Source organism: Myotis davidii, unplaced genomic scaffold (assembly GCF_000327345.1).
Source record: "Myotis davidii unplaced genomic scaffold, ASM32734v1 scaffold81, whole genome shotgun sequence".
NCBI classification, from domain to species: domain Eukaryota; kingdom Metazoa; phylum Chordata; class Mammalia; order Chiroptera; family Vespertilionidae; genus Myotis; species Myotis davidii.
Genome location: NW_006291554.1, coordinates 134,363 through 159,181, shown reverse-complemented (window position 1 = coordinate 159,181; position 24,819 = coordinate 134,363). Strand labels below are relative to the sequence as shown.

At 38.0% G+C, this 24,819-nt stretch overlaps 1 protein-coding gene across 1 annotated transcript in view; it reads left to right on the top strand.

Annotated features, from left to right (window-relative positions):
- Positions 1–24,819, top strand: part of OXSR1 (oxidative stress responsive 1) — a 67,282-nt gene that overhangs the window by 19,025 nt on the left and 23,438 nt on the right. The window contains exons 4-6 of the mRNA XM_006765069.2: positions 9,095–9,236; positions 16,811–16,866; positions 24,146–24,255. Coding sequence (XP_006765132.1) covers positions 9,095–9,236; positions 16,811–16,866; positions 24,146–24,255 — 308 coding nt within the window. The remainder of the gene's footprint in view (positions 1–9,094; positions 9,237–16,810; positions 16,867–24,145; positions 24,256–24,819) is intronic.

Sequence of the window (24,819 nt, the reverse complement as noted above, 5' to 3'; positions counted from 1 at the left end):
AGAATCAAACCATGACCTCCTGGTTCGTAGGTCGGCCCTCAAACCAATGAGCCACCCTGGCCGGGCATCTGGTGTATCTTTAATGGTGATGTTAATTTTGATTGCTTAAGATTATGATAACCAGGCTGCTCCATAGAAAGGTTAACTTTTTTTTTTCCCCCTTTGTAGCTAGTAGGTAATTTGTGAGATAATACTTTGACACTCTGAGTATTTATTTCCCCCTAAGTCTTTTGTCTAATGATTTTAACATTCAGTAACAATCCTGTTTGAATCAGTTCATTTATCAGGGACAGCAGAATGGTGGTTTTTTCTTTATTGCATCCTTTCTTTTACATTTATAAACTGGCATTCTTCTGTGTAAAAGAACCTTCCCTTATTAACTGGGGTTCTTTGATTAATTTGTATTGTAATCTCTATATTAAAGAGTTAATTTAATAATCAACTCCAGTGGTGCCAAATGAGAGGATCCTCCCACCCCCCATTGGTTGAGGCTGTCATTTAAAAAAATATTAATAGGTACATAGGCTCAAGGATTTCTATATAGTCAGTGTATTTCAATAAATGATAATCTATTCTTCTGATGCTCAGGTTGCCCAAAACTTTGTCAGTGGGAGTCCCCTCAGTCTTTCTCTTGTGTCCTTTGACATGAATCCATCAATTTTTGATAACTTCCTTGTTTTATGGTTCAAGATTTCCCAGGCTCAGGTTTCTATCGCTTTTCTCAGACCCAGAACCAGCCAACATTCTAAGGATCTCCGATCTTTTCTAGAGGGGGTGGTATTTAGAAAGCCACTTGGATGCTTGGGATGCTCTTTGCTGCTACTTTGTCATTTCTTCTAGTTGAAAGACTTTGGAAATGTATAAATAAGTCATGATTTGACATTAATGCTTCCAATTCCATTTTAATACTATAGACCAGCGGTTCTCAACCTATGGGTCGCGACCCTTTTGGGGTTCAAAAGACCCTTTCACAGGGGTCGCCTAAGACCATCGGAAAACACATATATAATTACATAATGTTTTTGTGATTAATCACTATGCTTTAATTATGTTCAGTTTGTAACAATGAAATTGGGGGTCACCACAACATGAGGAACTGTATTAAAGGGTTGCGGCATTAGGAAGGTTGAGAACCACTGTTATAGACCTTCAAAACTTCCAAATTACACTTGAATCTCATTTCTTTTTTTTCTTTTTTATTTATTTATTTATTTTATTGTTTTATTGCTTAAAGTTTTACAAAGGGTATTACATATGTGTCCTTTATTCCCCCCCGCCCTTGACAATCCCCTGGCCTCCCCTAATCTCACTTCTGTTATACAAAAAATCTTGGTCCCCAGCATTAATATGATTAATTATGTGCTTTATCCTGCAGTAAATATGCAGTCATTTCTACTTAGGTCCTTAGAATAAAATGTAAGTATTGTGATTATAAACAGTGGGCCCTTGGCATGTATAGATTGGACATTTTGTTACGGTTACCTGAAGGCCCATGCCATGTAGTAAAGGAGGCATTTTGCTAAGGCATGGATTTGAATCCTGTGGCGGCAGTGGGATGGAGCCACCTGACTTTCCCATCACTAGCCTTCTTGGTTTTGTTTGCATATGTATTTTGTATGGGAGCATGATTTTCCATTTTAGAACGCACAGTTACAGCAGAGAGAGTCCATATTTGTTTGCAATCTTAATATGTGACCTCATTAATCACTTTACTTCCCCAGAGAAGTTATAAAGGAAGGAGCATGGGCTTTAGAATTACATTTTAACTTTCCTGCTAGCAGTTATATGTCATTGGGAAAACTATTTCAACTCTCTGAACCTATTTACTTGTTTGTTAAATGAGGATGACTGTCTGCATTTCAGGGTACTGGGGAAGAGTGAATGAGATGGTAAAGCCTCCATCACCATGCTGACATGTAGTAAGGGGCACAAGAATTAGTCAAGAAGAATAGTCCCTTATTACTTGATGCTTTTCAGTGTAGCCAGAATCACCTTTTTGTTTCAATCCCGTTAGTGACACTCTGGAGGAACTGGATTGCTTTGTTCAGGGCCTTGTTCATATGATGGTTGGAAGCCTTGCTAACAGCAACCACCTTTCAAGATGGTGGTCAAGCATGGTTCTTTCAGTATGGACAGATATGGGAATATTAGGTAATTCTGTATCTTTCGTTATTGCTCACTTACTGCATTATTAATTTACAAAATTGTATTATACAAAGTTTTTAATGTTTGCTAAAAAGTCCTCTGATGAATAGGAATAAATTGTCTGCTTAATTTTTTCATCCCACACTTGTATGCCAGCCTGTTCTTTCTGCTAAATTCCTAAGCAGAATTATATATATAACTCCATGTTCTCTTAGTGAGTAAATGTCCTGAACACAGAAAGGGCAGGACATGTTTCTGGGTGGTACCTTTTGTTATTTTTTTATTTTTATTGATTTCAGAGAGGGAGTGGGAGAGAGAGATAGAAACATCAATGATGAGAGAGAATCATCGATCGGCTGCCTCCTGCATGCCCCCTAGTGGGGGTCAAACCTGCAACCCAGGCATGTGCACTGACCGGGAATCAACCCCTGACCTCCTGGTTAATAGGTTGACACTCAACCTGAGCCACACTGACTGTGTTGGGTGGTGTCTTTTAAATGTACGACCCTGTCCTTCCTGGTCCTAGGACAGTGCCCATTTTTTTAGCCTAGCACTTAGCAGATTTCCTGAAGGATAATTTTCAAACATTAACTCTTTTTTTTAGGCATTAATTATTTTTTTTATAACTACTTATAGTTTTATGAGTCAGTGTAATCTTACATCTAAACATTTTAAAATAGTAATAATTTTGCATTTTTTTAAAGAAAATGAAGTCTTGCTTTTGTAGTTATACAGTGAATACACATTTAACCTTTAGAGATACATTGTGCAATATTAGAATATAGTAGGTAGAACTAAGCACTACTTTAATTTTTTTTTAATAGGAAGAAACTGTATCAAGATAGCTCAATTAAAATTCCATTCATCAAATACTTATTGCTCACCAATACGTTGGTGAATCAAACTGTTGGTCTTTGCTCTTATGGATCTCATAGCTAGTAAGGAAAAATTACAGTTAAATAATTGTAACTGTGTAGAGTGCCATGAAGAAGTATTCGGTGCCATGGGAATAAGTCAGGAGAACTTAACCTTATTGAGGGAGAACGGATGTGGTGGGGTTAACAAAGACTTCCCTCAGGAGGTGATATTCAGCTGAAACCAGGGGAGATGGTATTAGAGGAAGGATGGAGAAGGGATCCGATAGAGGGACACTGCACAGAGAATTGTCTGGAGGCAAGATGGAGGGCGTGGTGTGTCTGGGAACTGATGAGGGAACCCCAGCTGCAGCAGGGAGAGTAACAGGAGACCTTTTGAAAATTAAAAAATATATATAACCAGAATTGACAGGAAAGTGCATAGGCTACCTTCTTTCACATCAACCTTTTCAGCCAAAATATTAAAAACAAGTGCATATTTTTGATTTGGCAATATTGTACTGTTGTAGAATTTAATAAGCTAATTAAATTGTAAAATGAATTGCAACTGTCACTCTCAAACCCATCACCCATGTGAACATCATAGTTAAAATAAGTCTCAGTGTGTCAGTATTATTTCATAGTGTTTCCTTGTAACTGTAATATCCTTATCTTTTGCTAATTAAAACTCTGATATTGAATAATGAGATTTATCAGTATAGGAAGTTATGTTTAGAAATTAGGAGCACTTTTGATCCACATAGCTATTTCTACAATTTATTAGCACCAAACTGCAATGTAAGCTTTTTAGAAGTCAAAGCAATTAAGAAAGCTTTGGAAAGGAAAGAGAAAAGGTGCCTGTAGGCTTAGATGCTGCAACCTGCTGAGGCCAAGAAGGGGAGACCTTTCAGGACCAAAATTTTTCAGTCAAGGGTGATGATCTTAGAGTGACATCAGAGGAACGGCGGTATGAGGACACATCTTTTCCTCTCCCCTTGACATTTCAACAAGCTAACCATCTATAATTCAACAAAGAAGTCCCTGCTCAACACAGATGCACACCTGAGAGACCTGCACACTGATGCCTAAAGGTGGGCATCGGGAATAAACGGGGAGATGGGGGAGGAGGAAGGCCCAGGCTCAGCCATGCAGCTGGGAGCGTGTGGCTCAGCTGGGAGCTCGCGGGCCAGCCAGGAGTGGGGAGAAAGCCTATGGTAGTAGGCCCTTCCTTCTGCCAGAAGGAAGAGAGAGAGAGAGAGAGAGAGAGAGAGAGAGGGGAGAGCTCCCTTCTGTCAGAAGGAAGAGAGAGAGAGAGAGAGAGAGAGAGAGAGAGAGAGAGAGAGAGTGTGTGCGCGCTCGCGTGCGGGTGGGCAGCCCAGTAGGGCGAGCTGCTGTGAGCAGAGCAGCAGGGGCGAACAGTGACGAAGTCTGCAGATGCGTGACAGAGCATGGGGCTCTGCTGTGCTCCCCACTGCTGGGTCTGGCAGTGGTGTTTCATGGCTCCAGGAGCATATTATCTATAAACCAAGAGTTGTTGCAATAGAATCACTGCTTCCCCCTGTGACTGATCTCCAGGAGAGGTGCTTGGGTTGGGACCTTACGGAGGTCAGGAGGTCAGGGGTCGCCATCAAAACCCACCCCCAAGCAGTACTGCAGTACTGTCCTAAGGAAGCCAAGGAGGCTCAAATCTGGGAGACTTCAGAGGTAAAAATCTTGCGATTCAGCACCATCTACTGGAACATAGTAGAAGGACCTCTTCAAGATAAATGCAAAAACAAAGGAGGGCAGTAGATTAAGAGTGAATTGGTGAGCATAGGAAACAGAACAAACCAGTTAGAGGAAAGAACTAGTGATACTAAAGACAGGAATCAAGAAATGATGCAGAGGGAAGAAGGGAGACCTGAGAATAAAGAAAAATGAAAGAGCACTACAAGACTCTATAACTCCATCAGAAAAAGTAATATCAGAATCAGGCATTGTGGTGGAGGAAGAGAGGGAGCATGGAATGGAGAGTCTATTAAAACAAATGGTGGCTGAGAACTTTCCAAATCTATGGAAAGAGCTAGATCCTTGAATCCAAGAAGCAAACAGAACATTTAGTTACCTCAATCCAAAGAGGCGTTCTCCAAAGTACTTGGTAATGAAACTGTCAAAAATTAATGAGAAAGAAAACATTCTCAAAGTAGCCAGGGAAAAGAAGGATGTGACTTACAAAGGCAAACCCATCAGAATTTCATCTGACTTCTCAGCAGAAACTACAAGCCAGAAGAAAGTGGACCAAATATTCAAATGTCTGAAAGAGAGAAATTACCAGCCATGAATGATACATCTGCAAAATTATCCTTTAAATATGAAGGAGAAAAAAAGACATTCCCGGGCATACAGAAACTGAAGGATTTTTATCACCATAAAACTTTCATTGTAGGAAATATTCAAGGGAATTATTCTACCTGAAACAAAGAACATTAAGGTCACAACACTACAAGTAAGATCATCAAAAAACGTACAGCATGAACAGGAATAATTTGTGACAACAAAAACATACAAGGGAAAGGGGGAAGGTCTGAACTGGCAAAGAAAGATGAAGGTCAGATGTGCTCAAAAGGAAACTCAACACCAAACAAACAATCCAATCAAAAAGTGTGCAGAGGACCTGAAAACACACCTCTCTCAAGAAGACATACAACAGCCAATAGGAAAAGATGTTCAACCTCCCTGGCAATCAGGGCAATGCAAATAAAAACTACAATGAGATCCCACCTAATGCTTGTAAAGAGTGGCCATTAACAACATGACAGACAATGACAAGTGTTGGAGAGGTCGTGGAAAAACAGGAACCCTCATTCACAGCCGGTGGGAATGTCGACTGGAATCATCACCATGGAAAGCAGTCGGGTGATTCCTCAAAAAATTAAGAATTGACCCAGCAATCCCACTCCTGGGTATATACGGAGTAGAGAACTCGAAATTGTGTATTTGGAAAGATATGTTTTGTACACCCCTATGTTCATTGCAGCATTATTCTTGTTGGCCGAGACATGGAAACAACCAAAGTCCCACAATAGAAGACTGGATAAAGAAGATGTGGTACACAATGGAATAATAGTCAGCCACAAAAAAGGATGAAATAGCGCCATTTGCAACAACATGGATGGACCTTGAGAGCATTATGCTAAGTGAAATAAGTAAGAAAAAGCTAAGAACCATATGATTTCACTCATGTGGGATATAAAACTGAAACTTATGAACACAAACAGCAGAATGGTGGTTAGCAGAGGCAAGAGGGTCCTAATATAAGGTGACAGGAGAAGATGTGACTTTGGATGGTGGGCACATGGTGCAATATACAGATCTTGTAACATAGAAACCCACACATGAAACCTATAGGTTCACATGTTGACCAATGTCACCCCAATCAATTTAATTAAAAAAAATATATGATGATCTTAGTGGATTAATCATCCCTCCACTTATAAAAATTATATTGCTGGAGACTGAACTGGAAAAGACATTGTTATCCCAGGGGCTTCATATGAAGCCTTGTTCAGTATCTGTTCTGGATGTAGAATGGGGATGTGCATTGCTTTAACTTCCCCATTGATCATTAGATGATGTAAAATTAATAAAAATCTAAGATTCTGAAAAGGAGTTCCTATTTCAAACTTCTTAAACTTTTTATGTGCCCTAGGGTTTCTGTTGATCCATTTCCCTGACCCATCAGCCTGAAATTCCAGAAAGTCCACAGTCGTGCCATATATATCTCAACATATTCTGTGGCACCCAGCCCTAGAAATTGCATGAAATATGTTTTAATTGTTGAATGAATAAATTGTGTTAACTTTTAATTCCTAGTAGAAATTTCTTCCTTTGTATTTCTAATTTAGATATTCCTTACGTTACAAACATGTAACTCAATTGGCATTTATACAACTATCTTCTTACTAAGCATTTCTTATGTGGTCTGGATTTCTCAGAATAATGAAGTATGTGGCCTGTTAGTGTAGTCCCTTTGTTTTGGGGATTAATGTGTGATTGCTTAAACTTAACAGAACTAAAATTATCCCTTAGTCCTCCCCCTTTGTGGATGTCTGGTGAAACCCAGCATTAAAGAGAGGAAGTGAGGTAATGTATGGAGAAGTTACCGTGTATCTGGAGCCTCCCTGGTTCTTTTTCTACAGAGAGTGAACTGCTTGCCTCCTGCTGGTGATGCAGACAGTGGCTGGCTTCCAGAGGGGGAAGGGTGGGTCTGGGGACCTTATTCTCCCTTATATGAACTGTCAACCAGTTTTCCCGTTTTCAACCCTTTCCTTCAGTTCCCCCTCTCTTCCCCTTTTGTGGTTCTTCTATTCTGAGCCTTTCTGAAACTCTAGGTAGACATCACTTTTTCCTAATTGGCATACCTTCAGTAGGCATTGAAGTTTCAGATCTCTCCACTCTGCAAAAGTAGTCAGTTACCTTTTCTTTTTCTGTTTTCCTTCTTCCAAAAAAATTATTGTCTCTCTTCTGTTATCATTCTTCTTCTATTCTTTGTTCTGGGTTTATGCCTTTTTTATTTTTTTAAATATGAAAACTTTGTTTTTTTAAAATATATTTTTATTGATTTCAGAGAGGAAGGGAGAGGGAGAGAGAGATAGAAACATCAGTGATGAGAATCATTGATTGGCTGCCTTCTGCACGCCCCCAACTGGGGATCCAGCCTGCAACCCAGGCATGTGCCCTTGACCGGAATCGAACCCAGGACTCTTCAGTCCACAGGCTGGCACTCTATCCACTGAGCCCAACCAGCCAGGGCTTTATGCCCTTTAAAAAAAAATCAACTTTAGCCCTGCTAGTGTGGCTCAGGGGTTGAGTGTCAACCCATGAATTGAGAGGTCACTGGTTCAGTTCTTGGTCAGAGCACAGCCTGGGTTGTGGGCTCAATCCCTGGGTGGTGGTGTACAGGAGACAACCGATCGATGTTTCTATCTCTCTGTCCCTCTCTCTTACTCTAGGTACGAAAGTCAATAAAAATATTTTTTAAAAAATCAAGTTTATCAAGTTACTGGAAATTCAAGTGGGAGCTAAAGTGAACATGGGTTCAACCCTCCCATGTTTTCATCTAGACTGCTTCTTTTCACCTATTTGGAAGGACATTTTTTTCTTTGTAAGTGAAATGTAAATACCCACCAGGGCAAGTTGTCAACAAAAGTGGCGTTTGTTTTCATTTTAGTCTTGGTCATGAAGGTCTTATGCCAAGAAATGGGCATCCAGTCTTTTCAGTGCCGTTTGTGTTCTGTTTCAGAGTTCTTGGTACAATTTCTAATATTGGAGATGGTTTTATTTTGGTTCTGTGATCTTACTGAGATATGTGCTGCCAGAAGTCTCACAAATCTCTAGCAAACTGTTACAAATTATAATAGTTACGGTAGTCAGCATTCCATGATTTAATTACGATATGGACACCTTTCCCCTCCCCCTGATTTTTAGTAGGAGCATTATTTCCCACCCTGGGAAGAATGGGATTGATAATACATGTGGGCTATTATTTAAAGAGAACTACCATTTTAACTTTTCTTTGCCTTTCTTATTGTATTTCTTTTTAAAAATTTTTATTTCTATTATTTATTAACCTGAAACATAATTTTAGCTCTTAAGTCCATTTGAATACACATATGATTTTTTCTTTCCAAGTATTTATTCTGTAATTTGACTTGCATTTCAATTTTTTTTTCTCTATTCACGTAATATTGTATACGCTAATCTGGTATTGGAACTTAAATTGGTTTGTGATACCTTATGTTAAAGTGTTAATTGATGGGCGTGGTTAACCTAAGTATTCTTCAGAGGTGGTTAAAAGTTCTCTACTAATTCTCATAAGTCTGAAGATGATGCTTGTTTAACACTACTGTTTGGATATTAGCAGGCTACTTTCGGTTTTAGATTAGAATTGAGAATAAATTATTAATCTTAAACTTTTGTATTTCTTTATATTTGCTGTTTTTTTTCCTTTATTTCCCAGACAGTTTATCAAAAGGTTTACATATAATTTGATTTCAAAATGTCTCTGAATCACTGAATTAGTTAAAATTTTATGGAAAACTGTCTTCTGTTTTCAGGTTCTGTTCTGGACATTATTAAGCACATTGTGGCGAAGGGGGAACACAAAAGTGGAGTCCTAGACGAACCTGCCATTGCTACAATACTCAAAGAAGTGTTGGAAGGGTTAGAATACCTGCATAAAAATGGACAGATTCACAGGTACGTAAAAGGCAATTCCCTTATCTTTTGGATAAATGCAGTGGTAGTTGTGCTATTTCATTTCATTGAGGCCACCTCCTATTCTTTTGCAGAATTAATCATAATCTGAGTGTTAACATGGTTCTTTGCATTACTAGTTTTAATACATTGTGGTTAGGGTTTTAATCACACAGCTAGTATTTTAAAATACAAAAACAGGAAAAATTCCCAATTTCTTATCAGGAGGCAATCACTGCAATCACTGATAACATTTTTGACTATTCCTTCTTAGTCTCTTTCATGTGCTAAAAAATATTTAAGATAAACCTATATATGTAATTTTGTTTCTTTTACATCTTGAATATTTTCTCAAATTATTAAAAGCTCTTTGTAAAATAATATTTTTTAATTAAAACTTTAAAAAAGTAAAATAACACTTAAAAAGCTGTGTAACACAGTTATACAATAATAGTAGGGGATTTTAATATGCCACTCAGGTTAGTGGATAGATCATCCAGACCACAGAAAATTAATATGGAAATAATGACCTTCAATGTCACATTAGACCAGATGGACTTGATAGATATTTATATAACATTTCACCCAACAAACACAGAACACACATTTTACAAGTGCATACAGAACATCCTCCAAAATAGATCATGTATTAGGCAGAAAAACAAGCCTTCATAAATTCAAGAAAATTGACATCATATTAAGCATCTTTTCCAACCACTATGGCATAAAACTAGAAATCAACTACAGGAAGAAAACTGGAAAAAAACACAAATACATGGAGACTAAATAGCATGCTATTAAATCAATGGATCAAAGAGGAAATTAAAACAGGAAATAAACTATCTTGAAACAAATGAAAAGGAAAACACCAACTTTTCAAAACTTGCAGCAAAAACAGTTTAATAGGGAAATTCATAGCTATCCAGGCTTACCCCAAGAAACAAGAAAAACTCCAAATGGCTCTAACTCTACACCTAAATGAACTAGAAAAAGAACAGATAAACTCAAAGTAAATGGAAGGAAAGAAATAGAAATAGTTATGATCAGAGTGGTAATAAATAAAATAGAAATATGTAAAAAGAAGAAAGAAAAATCAATAAAACTAAAGTTGGTTTATTGGAAAGATAGATAAAATTAGCAAATCTTTAACCAAACTCATCAAGAAAAAAAGAGTAAGAGCCCAAATAAGTGAAATTACAAATGAAAGGAACATTACAACTGACATCTCTGAAATACAAAGAATCATTAGAGTAGTACAAACAATTATATGCCAACACATTTTTGACAGTGTAGAAGAAAGGGTAAATTTGTAGAAGTATATAACCTCAGATTCAATTATGAAGAAATAGAAAATCAGAACAGACCAGTTACTAATTAGGAGACTTAATCAGTCAAAACCTCTCAGCAAAGAAAAGTCCAGGATCAGATGTCTTCCCTGGAGAAGTCTACCCAAATTTTTAAAAAACTAACAACAATCCTTCTCAAACTCTTCCAAAAAATAGAAGAAGAGGGAACACTTCCAAACTCATTTTAAGGGCTGGCATTTCACTGACACCAAAGCGAGACAGGACACTACAAGAAAAAATTGACAGACCAATATCCCTGATGAATGTAGATGCAAAAATCCTCAACAGAATATTAGTAAACTGAATTGAACAATGCATTAGGAAGGATCATACCATGATCAAGTGAGATTTATTTCAGGGATGCCATGATGGTCCAACATTTGCAAATCAATCAATATGATATACCACATTAACAAAATGAATAATAAAAATCTTTTGATTATCTCAATAGATTAAAAAAAAGCATTTGACAAAATTCAACATCCTTACATGATAAAAACTCTCAACAAACTGGCTATAGTGGTAATATACCTAACATAATAAAGACCATATATGACAAACCCACAGCTTATGTCATACCCAGCAGTGGAAAGCTGAAAGCTTTTTCTCTAAGATCAGGAACAAGACAATAATGCCTACTCTCACCATTTTTACTTACTTATTTTTATTATTTTATAAACAAGTTTAAATTCCTATAGCATCTCATCAACATTATAGTGAAATGATGTTGAATGAAAGACATTAATACAGGACCTGCTGTAGTTGATAACAATACTAGTATATTGTATTATTGCAATTTGCTAAGAGAATAGACTTTAAATGTTCTCACCAAAAAAATGTAAATATGTAAGGTGATAGATGTGTTAAGTTACTCGATGGGGGTGGAATCCTTTCTCAGTATATACCTATATCAAACCATCACATTCTTATACTCAAAATATCTTACAGTTTTGTCAGTTATACCTGAATTTTAAAAAATCACCTACTAAATCCTAATCCCTCAACAAACAGACAAGCAAAGGCCCAGAAAACTAACTGATTGAAGATCATCTACCAAGTTGTAAAACTGAGGTTTTAAAGAGTAATTAGAATATGGAGGGAAAAAGCAAGTTTTTTTGTAGATAAGCAAGAAAGGTGCTAAGAGTTCTGAATTTCCAAAACCAATCTCAGAATTCTCCTTGTTTAGTAACATTGATTTAAAGTAGTTCTAATAAATAAACATGTCAAAGTGAACTCCCCCCCCACCCCGCAAAAAAAGAAATGTTAAATATTTAGTTTAAGATGCCTAACTAGTGCGTTTGCCAGCTTTTGTTTTGATTTGTTTCTTTTCTTGCCCCTTTTCAAATTTTCCATAAACTATGCTGGTTGATGAGTCATAAAAATGCCACGGGGAGAAACGTGTGTATTAATGAGAAAGTCAAGCATGTCTATGATATTCCTTTTAATTTTAAAAGGAATTTGTAACTTTGGTGCAGTAGTGACATGTGAGGAAGGGCATGAAGCCGAGAAGAACAGAGCTCACCTTTCTTGCTATTTAAGGGTCGATGGAGGATTTGACTATCCGGGCTGCTGGGTTGCTTGCCATTCTTTGTGGCGAGTAACAACAGCTCTTTCATCAAGGACCATATTGACGCCAGATATTTAGTTACAAATCTTCTTCTTGAAAGGTCAGTTGTCCTGCTGTGTGTGAGTTGTCCAGGGAGCCCTTTCACTGCGTGGCATTCCTCTGCTTTCACTCCTGGAAGCTGCTCTACAGATTGCACTTGTGGTTTCAAAGGGAACAGGAATTGATTATCTGGTGAATCACTCCGGAAAGGCGAAGGTTCTGCTGAAAATGCATGACTGTCTCTTCATTTATGAAAGACAAAAACTTAGAAAACATCATTTAAATAGGCAAAAGTTCACACTGCACAAAATGTATTTGATAAAAAACAAGTCTTCTCAATATCCACTGTGACTGAGTTCTGTTGATACCGTGTACTCCTGACACGATGTGATGAAAATGGCACCTTGCTTCTGTGGTGTGTCTTCCAAGAACTTATAACACCAGTCTAATCACGAAGGAAACAGACAAATCCATGAGAGTCATCCTATGGAAAACTAGACCCTTATTCCTCAAAATTGTGAAGGTCATCAAAAACAAGGAAAGTCTTGCCGGGTTGGCGTGGCTCAGTGGTTGAATGTTGACCTATGAACCCGGAGGTCACAGTTTGATTCCAAGTCAGGGCACATGCCCGGGTTGTGGGCTCGATCCCTCTGTGGGGCGTGCAGGAGGCAGCCGATCAATGATTCTCTCTCATTATTGATGTTTCTATCTCCCTCTCCCTCTCCCTTCCCCTCTAAGATCAATAATAAAAATATATTAATAAAAAAAGAAAAGTCAAACTGTCACAGACAAGGGGAGCCTAAGGAGAAATGACAACTAAATGTAATATAGTATAGTGGATGGGATCATGGGACAGAAAAAGGGTATTAGGTAAAAACTAAAAAAATCTGAATAAATGGTAGACTTTAGTTAATAGTAACACATCAATACTGGTTCATTAATGGTGGCAAAAGTGTCATACTAATGTAACATGCTAGTAATAAAGGAAATTGAGTATAAGGTGTATGAGAACTCCTCTGTACTATCTTCTCTTCTCAGTTTCTATGTAAATTTAAAACTGTTCTGAAAAAAATAAATAGTCTTCTTCCTTCCCTGAACCTCTAGACCAGCGGTTCTCAACCTTGGGTCGTGACCCCTTTGGCGGTCAAACGACCCTTTCACAGGGGTCGCCTAAGACCATCGGAAAACACATATATAATTACATATTGTTTTTGTGATTAATCGCTATGCTTTAATTATGTTCAATTTGTAACAATGAAATTGGGGGTCACCACAACATGAGGAACTGTATTAAATGGTTGCGGCATTAGGAAGGTTGAGAACCACTGCTCTAGACCCTGGTCTTACCATTTTCTTGTGACTCCTTTGAGAGAGATTTTAAGCCAATATCAACATAATTTATATATCCTTCTTTCTGCTTAAAAAACAAAAATAAACCCAGGCAAATGGCAACATACTACAGATAATATTCTTCACTTAAGAATATATATGGAGCCTGGCTGGTGTAGTTCAGTGGTTGAGTCAACCTATGAACCAGGAGGTCACGGTTTGATTCCCGGTCAGGGCACATGCCCGGGTTGCGGGCTCGATTCCTGGGGCATGCAGGAGGTAGCCAATCAATTATTATCTCTAATCATTGATGTTTCTATCTCTGCCTGAAATCAATCCTACATAATAAAAGCCTAATATGCAAATTGACCGAACAGCAGAATGACTGGAGGAACAACTGGTCGCTATGATGCTCACTGACCACCAGGGGGGCAGATGCTCAATGCAGGAGCTGCCCCCAGCCCACAGGCCCCAGGCTAGCCAAGGCGAGTGCCAGTGGGAGCCCCCCTCAATTGTCCCGTTGGTTGCCCCACAGAGGGACGTGACCTGCGGCAGCGGGGGGTGGGGCCAGCGAGCGGCCGGCACCAGACCGGCCAAGGTGGGTGCCCCCAATTGCCCCACCGGTTGCCCCACAGATCAGCCCTGATCTCTGGCCAGGTCTAGGGACCTTACCGTGCATGAATTTTATGCACTGGGCCTTTAGTAAAAATATATTTTTAAAAAAGATTATATTTGGAGATTGCTCCATGTTAACACATATATTCATTAGTATTCATAGTATTCATTATATAGTTTTACCACAGTCTAACTGGTCTATTGATGTGTAGTTAGGGTTATCCTATTAGACTGCATTCTATTGGTTTATAATGCTAACATTTGGATAGAGTTAGGAATTGGGAGTTGGAATGATGGGAAGGGAGGAATCAAGTTTTATTTTGGTATTTAGTTAGAGTGCTTGATTTAATACTGCACTTCTCTCCGGAAGCAATCAAATTTTTATTTAACTGTTTTGTTGAATTTATTTATTTAATATCACACTTATCTCCATAAGAGGATTTGAGATAGGCTGTCTTCTGTTCGTTTACTTAAATCTATTTGATAATATCTGGGAGTTGCTACTATGTTCTATCATAATATTAAATAAATGCAGGTGATACAGAAATGTATTATGATATAGTCCCAGATATGGCTCCTGATGAAATGAGAGAGAAAGACCCAGAAGTACAGTCATGTTTCTATGACCTGTGTAATATTGTAATATTACAACCTGCTGTTAACACCAGAGGAGGAAGTAATTAAACTATACATTGTTTTTTTCCATTGACTTTTAGGTGACATTCCAGATGAGCTCAGATAAAAAGGGAGTTGGAGGTTCATGGTTGACTCAGTTGAATGGTCTTTGTCACCAAGGGAAGGGAATGTCCTCAATTTTCTCCTGTTCATAGTATCTAGAGTCAGAGACTTCAGGTTTGTAGAGCAAAGCGAGTTAGTCTCCACTGTAAGTCAGCCTCTGGGAAAATGTCCTGTAAATTGTTTGGACTTATAAGCAGTACAAATAATCAATAACACAATTTTCTTATGCTCTGGTATATATTCAGGAAAGGTATAGTATATACTTTGGTAGAGTGATGCTATCTCAAATTCTCTTATGGAAGTAAGTGTGATATTAAATAAATCCAACAGAGCAGTTAAATAAAATTTGATTGCTTCTGGAGGGAAGTGCAGTATTAAATCAAATCTAACTAAATACCAAAAGGTATGTACTCTGGTGTGGTGATGCTGCTGCACACAGTGTGAAACTGCTGTCCACTGTTTACCAAGGAATGGTTATATCTAAAGATGCACAGGGAAGGATAAAGAGTTGTGCTTTTCTCCATGAGGTAGTCTTGCTTTTCTTTCTTGTATAGATTCAAGGGCTGGCTCTCTTTTGTTTATTTAATTATATTTAATTTTAATTACATAATAAATAGATGAGTCTAGTCCCACAAGCTATTAAAACACTGTTCCCCTTAACTCCGGTCCCATTCCTCTCCACAAAAGGGACCTATTCATTGCTCTTCATTTGCTGTATATAGAAAGGAGAGGGTGTGTGTGTGTGTGTGTGTGTGTACGTGTGTGTATGTGTGTGTGTATACATGCACGTGGGCACGCAAGATGCACTGTTTTGCTTGATTTGTTTACTTAGCAGTATGTATTAGAGGGAATTTCAAGTCACAATGTTGATTGACCTTGTTCCATTCCGTGGATATAACAGAATTAATTTAACCTTTTTGCTGTTGCTGGCTTTCTTAGGCTGTAATCATTTGGGGTTGTCATTACAAACTAGAAGCCCGAAAGTCATGCAAGAGTAGGTCTTCCTTCCCCCGGCTGCCAGCACCAGCTTCCCTCTGGCACCCAGGACAGGGGCTTCCCTCCGGCCTCCAGCAGGCACCCGGGACCCGGGCTTGCCTTGCAGCCTTGGCTTTGTCCGGAAGGATGTCCAGTCTAATTAGCATATTATGCGTTTATTATTATAGATAATGCTTCAGTGAACCCCTTGTACATTGTGAGAGTTTCCACAGGTTTTCAAGAAGTGGATTTGCTATTTGCAGAATTGAAGGATTTTAAATTTTGTGAGATACTACTAACGTTGCATGAGAAAAACACAGTTGTAGATTGAAATGCATAGAATGATATCATTTATGTTGGAAGAAAAACCCAGATATGTTATAGGAACATACTCCATTAATCAGAATAACAGTTGAAAATTTGGAGAGAATGCTAGATTGGAGAATAGTAGTGAAAGAGACTTTGGCCTTTTCAGTGATGTTTAGATTTGTATAGCAAGAATGTATTCATGTTTTGCTTGAGCTGCTAGAGTTATCAATGAAATCTAGAGATGTTTGAGTAATTTGTATCTGTCTTTATGCTATAATCATAGAGTAATCCCTGTTTTCGGCCACCTACTGGCCATTTAAAAATTTTGATCATCTGTTAGGTTTTAGAAAAAAATCAGTGTATTTCACAAAGTAGAATTAGGTGAGGATCACATTCTTTGGCCACTGTTATTACCCAATCAAACATTTAATTACCTCAGGTTTTAAAACTATATGTAATTCTAGCTTCTGTTTACAATGGTTGGATTCTAGTACAAGTGACTAAAATTTTTCAAAATTGACTATTGGCCTTAATACCCTTTAATGCAAAATAGAGCACTTCAGTGGCTATGTTGTATGAATATAGTGAACAATTTCTTAAATTATGTGGCTCCAAAGAATACGGGTTATTTTAATATGTAATTTTTGTTTTCCTTAAAGAGATGTGAAAGCTGGAAACATTCTTCTTGGAGAAGATGGTTCAGTACAGATCGCAGGTAATGATTAGTATCTTTTATTTTGACTTAATGCTCAGTAGAACCACATGACCCATCTTTACATTTTCTGGATCATTTCTCGTCAAGCACCCTATATTGGCACATCCCTGCTGACTCTCAAGATATTCTTCACTTCTCAATATTCATTTTCAATCTTAGACATTTTTCTGACTATTACTCATTACCTTCTAGTTATCCACTCCTTATCCCCCATTAGGGTCTTTTTCTATGGTTTCTCATAGCATTCTGTACAGTTTTTTAAAGGAGAAGTAGTCAAGAAACCTCCTTATGTTTAAGAATAAATATGCTACAGAGAGGTGATCCAGAGCTGCTTCTGTACTAGGGGACATGGGGTATTTGGCAATTAGGAAGTCATTGGAGAGGCGGAAGTGCGCTTTTGGGAGATTCAGAGCTGAAGAGTTGGAGTCCAGGGTCTGCCAAAGGTGGCTATCCTGGTGAAGTAACACTTGCTTCAGGCCGAGACTCCAGAATGGTGGAACCACAGGCTTGTTGAGCAAGCAGATGATCTGAGAAAACCTCAGTTTAGTCCCATATACACTGTTGCAACAGTCGGGTATTTGGCAGGAGGAAGATAATCACTCCAAACTTAATTCTTTCTTCAGCATTAAAAGATAACTTAGGTACACATTTTCATACCCTAAGGTAAGGGAATATTTTAACCAAGCTACATAATGTTCTAATATAAAGGAAAAGATTGATAAATTTGATTCTTAAAATTAACAACCTTTATTCATCAAAAGAGGAACCAACAGTGTATCACCTTGAATAAGTAAAAAGCTAACCACAGGGTATAGAGAAGATATTTGCAGCATGAATACTGATAAAGGGCTCAAATTTAGAATAAATAAAGGATTCATTAAGAAAAAAATCTGATTAGAAAATAGACATAAGGCTTCTCAAATGAAGACATTAAAACATAAGTATAGCCCTAACCAGTTTGGCTCAGTGGATAGAGTGTCGGCCTGCGGACTGAAAGGCCCCAGGTTCGATTCCGGTTAAGGGCATGTACCTTGGTTGCAGGCACATCCCCAGTAGGGGGTGTGCAGGAGGCAGCTGATCAATGTTTCTCTCTCATCGATGTTTCTAACTCTCTATGCCTCTCCCTTCCTCTCTGTAAAAAATCAATAAAATATATTTAAAAAAACCAAAAACATAAGTATAAAAGGTGTTCAGCCTCACTAGTAATTAGTTAAAAACGAAGTAGAGTATCATTGGGATCCCATGTCGTACTGACTCAGTTGGCTTACAAATCTAATAATACCAGTTGTTAGTTTGGATGTAAAGCAAGGAAAAAATCTCATACTCTGATCATGAGAGTGTAAATTCAGTTAAAGATATGCATACCCTAAAACTTAGGCTTTTAGATGGCATGGCCTAGAGAAACTCATGCTTACGTGTGCCGTGGTGCTCATAGCATTGAGAAAGTTTAAAACAGCCCCCAGCCCTTTGTTAGTTTACTGGATAAATAACTTGTGGTTAATTTATACATTAGAATACGATCTAGTTGAAATTGGGTAGAATTACAACTACATACAAAAACATTAATAAATTATAAAGACATAGGATGAAATAAACCAGTCAAATTAGATTACAGGGGCCCGAAAAAGTAGGTTTACAGTTTGTATATAGAATGTGACTCCATTATATAAGTTTAACATCAGGGACAATTGTCTATATTGCTTAGGGAAGCAAAACGAGGTGGAAGAAAAAAATAAAGGAGAGGACTGTGATAAAATAGTGAACAGGATTATCACCAGGAATCTGTCTTCCCACCTGGACAGCAATTGAACTGGCAGAATCTGATGCACAGTGGGGTTCTCGAAAAACATTTTGTCCGTCATTTCATTCTAATACTAGAGGCCCGATGCATGAAATTCATGCAAGGGGCTCCGCCCTCGCATCCCCAGCTTCGTCCAGAAGGTCGTCAAGAAGGTTGTTCGGCTGTCTGGTCTAATTAGCATATTACGCTTTTATTATTATAGATAGATAGATGAGATGCTGTAGGAACTTAACTCTTTCTATATCAGTTAGCTTATGGTAAAATTGGCTTTGTTATACATTGTTTTACGTAAAGTCACAGAACCTGTTGATGTTAAGTGAGGACTTACCTGTAGCTGTTTTGGAATTCTGTGACCATTAAAGGCTTGAAAATTCTAGGGAAGGTCTTAGATTGCAAATTGTGCTTAATTTGGTCACTTTCAGAGCCAAATTTCTCACCCATCAGCCACTGTACGCAGCTGTGCATGTTTTGGAATGGTTTGCACACAGCTTGCGGGAATCATAGTGGGCAAAAATGATCTGTTCTCCAAATATGCATCTGTGTTCTGATCAGTGATTGCTGCTTCAGATCTCAAAGGTGCAGGCAAAGAGGCCAACAGCCATTATGGTTGTTATACACCCCCTCTTCCTCCCCACAGTGATTTCCAGGCAACTTAATAGGCCAGCACCTGTTTTCCTTCCCTTCATTTTTCTCGTCTTTCCCCTTTTGGAGCCAGACATTAAAGACTAGGACATTAAAAAACACCTACATTTACAGGGAAAATTGGAAAATGACTGCACATGCAGAAAAGATCTGAGAAGACCTAAGTTTACATCTCAGGCTGATGCTTGACATAGACACAGTCTCCAACAAACAAAAACATTTACCAAAAAAAACCCCAGCAAACCCTGGAAATGGGGTAGAATCTGATCTCCACAGTTGCCATATTATCAGATTTAAATCTCCAGTTTTCAACAACAACAAACTTACAAGGCATTTAATGAAACTGCAAAGTATGATCTATTCAAAGGAAATACGTAAGTCAACAGAAACTGTCAGTGAAAAAGACCTGAAGGCAGATCTGCTATACAAAGATTTTAAAAGAGCTGTCTTAAAGATGCTCAGAGAAGTAATGGATGCTGTACAGAAACCAAAGAAAACAATGTCTGAACAAAATGGAGCTATTAATAAAGAGAGAACACCTAAAAGAAACCAAAAAGAAATTATGGAGCAAAAAGTACAATAACTATACTGTGACATGAAAAATTCACTGGAAGATTCACTTGCAGATTTGAGTTGGCAGAAGAAAGAATTAGTGATCTTGGAGATTGGGAAATGAAAATTAGCAATATGATGAATAGAAAGGAAAAGGGCTGAAGAAAAGTGAACAGAGCTAAGGGAGTACTTAGACACCAGTAAGTGGACCAATATACACTTTGTGGGAAGTCCAGAAAGAGAAGAGAGAAAGGGGCAGAGACTATTTGATGAAATAATGTCTGAAAACTCCCCAAATGGGATGAATATAAACGTCAAAGAAGCTCATTGACCACCAGTATGAAAAACCCTAAGAGACACATTATAATCAAATTTATGAAAGCCAGGGACAAGAATCTTGAGAGCAGCAAGAAAGAAATGACTTGTCGCAAGGGATACTGAATAATGTGGTCAGCAGATTTCTTATGAGAAACTACGGAAGCCAGAAAGCAGTGAGCCAATATATTCAAATGCTAAAAGAAAAGAATTCTCAACCAAGAATCCATTATCTGATAAAACTTCATCAAAAGTGAGGGATAAATAAGACATTCTCAGATAAATAAAAACTGAGGATTATGTTTCCACTTGGCCCGCCCTGCAAGAAATGCCCAAGGGAGACCTGCAAAGCGAAATGAGAAGATGCTAGACAATAACTCCAAGCAGGATGAGGAAATAAAGACCTCAATAAAGGTAAATACATGGGCAAGTATGAGAGCTGTTATTGTAAGTATTACTGCAACAATGTATTACTGTAGCTCTACTTTCTGTGTTTTCTACATGATTTAAGAAACTAATACACTATTGAAAACAGTAATTGGTCTAAAAGTTAGTATTACAGTAACATTAGTTTATAACTCCGTCTTGTCTACATAATTTAAGAGACTAGTGCATTTAAAAGAATTGTTCACTTATGGTTTTGAACACACAACGTATTAAGATGTGCTTTTGTAACATCAGTAATCAAAAAGGGTGGCAACAGGGCTATAAAGGAGAAGCGTTTTTCTGTCTTGAAGGTAAGTTGGTATAAATTCAAATTAGAGTGTTATAAGTTTAGAATGGCACGTCTAACCCCGGTGGTAGCCACAAAGAAAATAACTAGAATATAGACAAAAACCAACTAAACACAAAACACAAAAGCAACATAGGAAATGAGGGACAAAACTATTAGATATAAGGAAAATAAATAATACAATGACAGAAGTTTCTTCATATCAGTAATTGCTTTAAATGTAAATGGTTAGCTCTCCAGTCAAAAGACAGAGATTAACAGAGTGGATAAAAAAACACATGATCAAAAAACAAACAAACAAAACACATGATCCAGTTATATACTGTTTATACAGGTTTTCCCACTATCTGATGTAGAGCACTTTCATGAAATCTTTCGTAAGCCAAAATGGCTTAAAGCAAAGAGACTCTCCTGCTTTCAGAATGTTAACTTTAGCCACTTGCTCTCACAAAAAACCTACATTGGTATAGTAATGGCTTTTTTTTTTTTAAATATATTTTATTGATTTTTTTACAGAGAGGAAGGGAGAGGGATAGAGAGTTAGAAACATCGATGACAGAGAAACATCAATCAGCTGCCTCCTGCACACTCCCCACTGGGTATGTGCCCACAACCAAGGTACATGCCCTTGACCGGAATCAAACCCGGGACCCCTGAGTCCACAGGCTGACGCTCTATCCACTGAGCCAAACCGGTTAGGGCGGCTTTTTTTTTTTTTTTATAACGTGAAAACCCTCTTCAGGTTTCTTTTAGTTAGTGAAAACAGGTACTCATGTAGTCTTTCGTGTTATGCAAACTAGAAAGTGGGGATACCCTTATTGTTAAAATGTCAGTACTACCCAAAGTGATCTACAGATTTAGTACAATCACTATAAAAATCCCAATGATTTCTTTTCTTTTTTTTGTAGAAATAGAAAAACCTATCCTAAAATTCATATGGGATCTCAAGTAACCTCAAATAGGCGAAACAATCTTGAAAAAGAATGAACAAAGCTGAAAGAATGACATTCCCTGTTTTTAAGACTTACTGCAAAGCAACAGTAATAAAAGTAGTATGTTACGTATGCCCTGGCTGGTATGGCTCAGTGTTTGAGCCTTGACCTATGAATTAGGAGGTCACAGTTTGAATCCCGGTTAGGGCACATGCCCAGGTTGCTGACTTAATCTCCAGTAGGGGGAGTATAGGAGGCAACCGATCAAAGATTCTCTCTCATTATTGATGTTTCTATCACTGTCTCCCTCTTCCTTCCTTTATGAAATCATTTAAGATATATATATATTTTTTAAAAATAGTATGTTATGGGCATAAACATAGTCAGAGACAGATGAAATAGGAAAGAGAGCTCAGAAATAAACCCTCACAGAGTGTGGCAAAAAGAGGTTTATGGTTGGTTGTATGGAAAAATACAATAATCTGTAATAATAAAAGGGTAATATGCTAATTAGACCAGACATCATTCCAGGCATCCTTCCAGACAAAACCAGGGCTGGAGCAACGCCTGGGTCCTGGGTGCCTGCTGGTGGCCAGAGGGAAGTCCCGGTCCCGGGTGCCAGAGGGTAGCCGGTGCTGGCAGCTGGGGGAAGGGAGGCCTACTCTTGCACAGATTTTGTTCATCGGGCCTCTAGTTAATAAATAATAGTGCAAGAATAAATTGTATTTCTCATACTCACAACTGTAAACCTACATTTGCCCACCCTGTATATGGTTAAATTGTTTTGACAAAGGTACCAAGTCTATTCAAGGACAAATGGTGATGAGAAAACTGCATATTCTCATGAAAAAAAAATAAGTTGAACCCTTATCTAACACCATATACAAAAATTAACTCAAAATGGATCTAAGATTGAAACATAAGACCTAAACAATAAAATTCTAAGAAGAAAACATAGAAAAATAGTTTTATGACATTGGATTTGGCAATGATTTCTTAGAAATGATGCCAAAGGCATGGCTTAACAGAAGAAAAAGTAGACAAATTGGCCTTTATGAAAATTAAAAATTTTGTGCATAGACACTCCCAAAAGAGTAAAAGGCAACCCATTAAATGGGAGAAAATATTTGCAAGTCAGATACCTGATAAGAGGCTAATAATATCCAGAATTTATGGAGAACTCCTAAAACTTAACATCAAAAAGACCAAGGTTTTAAAAAATGGATTTGAATAGACATTTCTCCAAAGAAGATAAACAAGGGGCCAGTAAGTACTTGAAAAGCTGCTCAACATCACTAATCATCAGGGAAATGCAAATCAAAACTACGAGGAAATTTCACCTCACATCCACCAGGATTGACTATCAAAAGAAAACCCCAAACCCAGAAAATAACAAGGACATGGAGAAATTGGAATCCTTGTTCACTGTTGTTGGAAATGTAAAATGGTACAGCTGCTGTGGAAAACAGTATGGCAGTTCCTGAAGCATTTAAAAATACTATATGATCCAGCAGTCCACTGAAAGCAGGGACTCAAACGGATATTTGTACACTCATTTTTATAGCAGCTTTTTTTTTTCCTGCCCCCGGCTGCCAGCGCCAGCTTCCCTCTGGCACCTGGGACCCGGGCTTCCCTCTGGCCCTGACTTCATCTAGAAGGACATCTGGCATGATGTCCGGTATGACATCCAGTCTAATTAGCATATTGCCCTTTTATTATTATAGATAGACTAGGGGCCCGATGCATGAAATTCATGTAAGGGGCTCTGCCCTCACAGCTGTGGCGGCTTGCCTCAGCCCTCGCAGCCTGGCTTTGTCCGGAAGGAAGTCCAGGAGGTGGTTTGGCTGTCCGGTCTAATTAGCATGTTATGCTTTTATTATTGTAGATGAGTATGCAGTTTCAGTTTGGGAAGATAAAGTGAAAAGAATGGAGTGGAGCAAGGAGGAAAACCTAAGACTATGATGATGTGTCGGGGTGGAGAGGAGTGGAATGAAGGACCTGTTAAGCTGTGTTTTAATTTGGTCCAGAAGTTCTGCAGAGGCTCAGCTTACTCTCTAGGTGGCCCAGGTCTGCTGGGACGTGTCCTTTTTGTTTCTTGTGTAGCCATGCCCGTGCCCTGGCCTTTGTGTTTCTCTACTTGAGTAAAATTTGCTTTGTTCTCACACACACAAAAAAGTTTAGCAAGAAGAGCAGAAGATGTCATGCTGTTTGCATATAGAACTATAACTACATTATATTATTTTCCTATTCATTTATGTTGCTTACTGTACTTTTAATGCCTTGCTGTTATTTTCTCTGTTTCAGACTTTGGTGTTAGTGCTTTTTTAGCAACTGGTGGTGATATTACCCGAAATAAAGTGAGAAAGACCTTTGTTGGAACCCCTTGCTGGATGGCACCTGAAGTTATGGAACAGGTACTGTGTGTTTTACTTTGTATTTATTTATTTATTTTTAAACTATATTTTATTGATTTTTTACAGAGAAGAAGGGAGAGGGATAGAGAGTTAGAAACATCAATGAGAGAGAAACATCAATCAGCTGCCTCCTGCACATCCCCTACTGGGGATGTGCCCACAACCAAGGTACATGCCCTTTTCTGGAATTGAACCTGGGACCCTTCACTCTGCAGGCCAATGCTCCATCCACTGAACTGAACCAACCAGGGTGGTACTGTGTGTTTTAAAATGGTTTAGGGTTTTGTTATGAAATTGAAAAACACTGAGTAATGTTTGCTTCTGTTGGTATACTAGGTTAGGTTTGGGAAATACACATATTTGATCTTTGGTTAAGACTTTTGTCCTCCTTTAAAAGAGAACTAAAAAAAAACTAGAACTTTACAAAGGACATATGCAACTAGGATTTATACTAAAGACAACCTAAGGAATAATATAATGAAGACTGGTTTAGTAATATTTTTCTTAGTACAAATTATATGACCTAATCTTTTTAAAAAAATATATTGATCTCAGAGAGGGAAA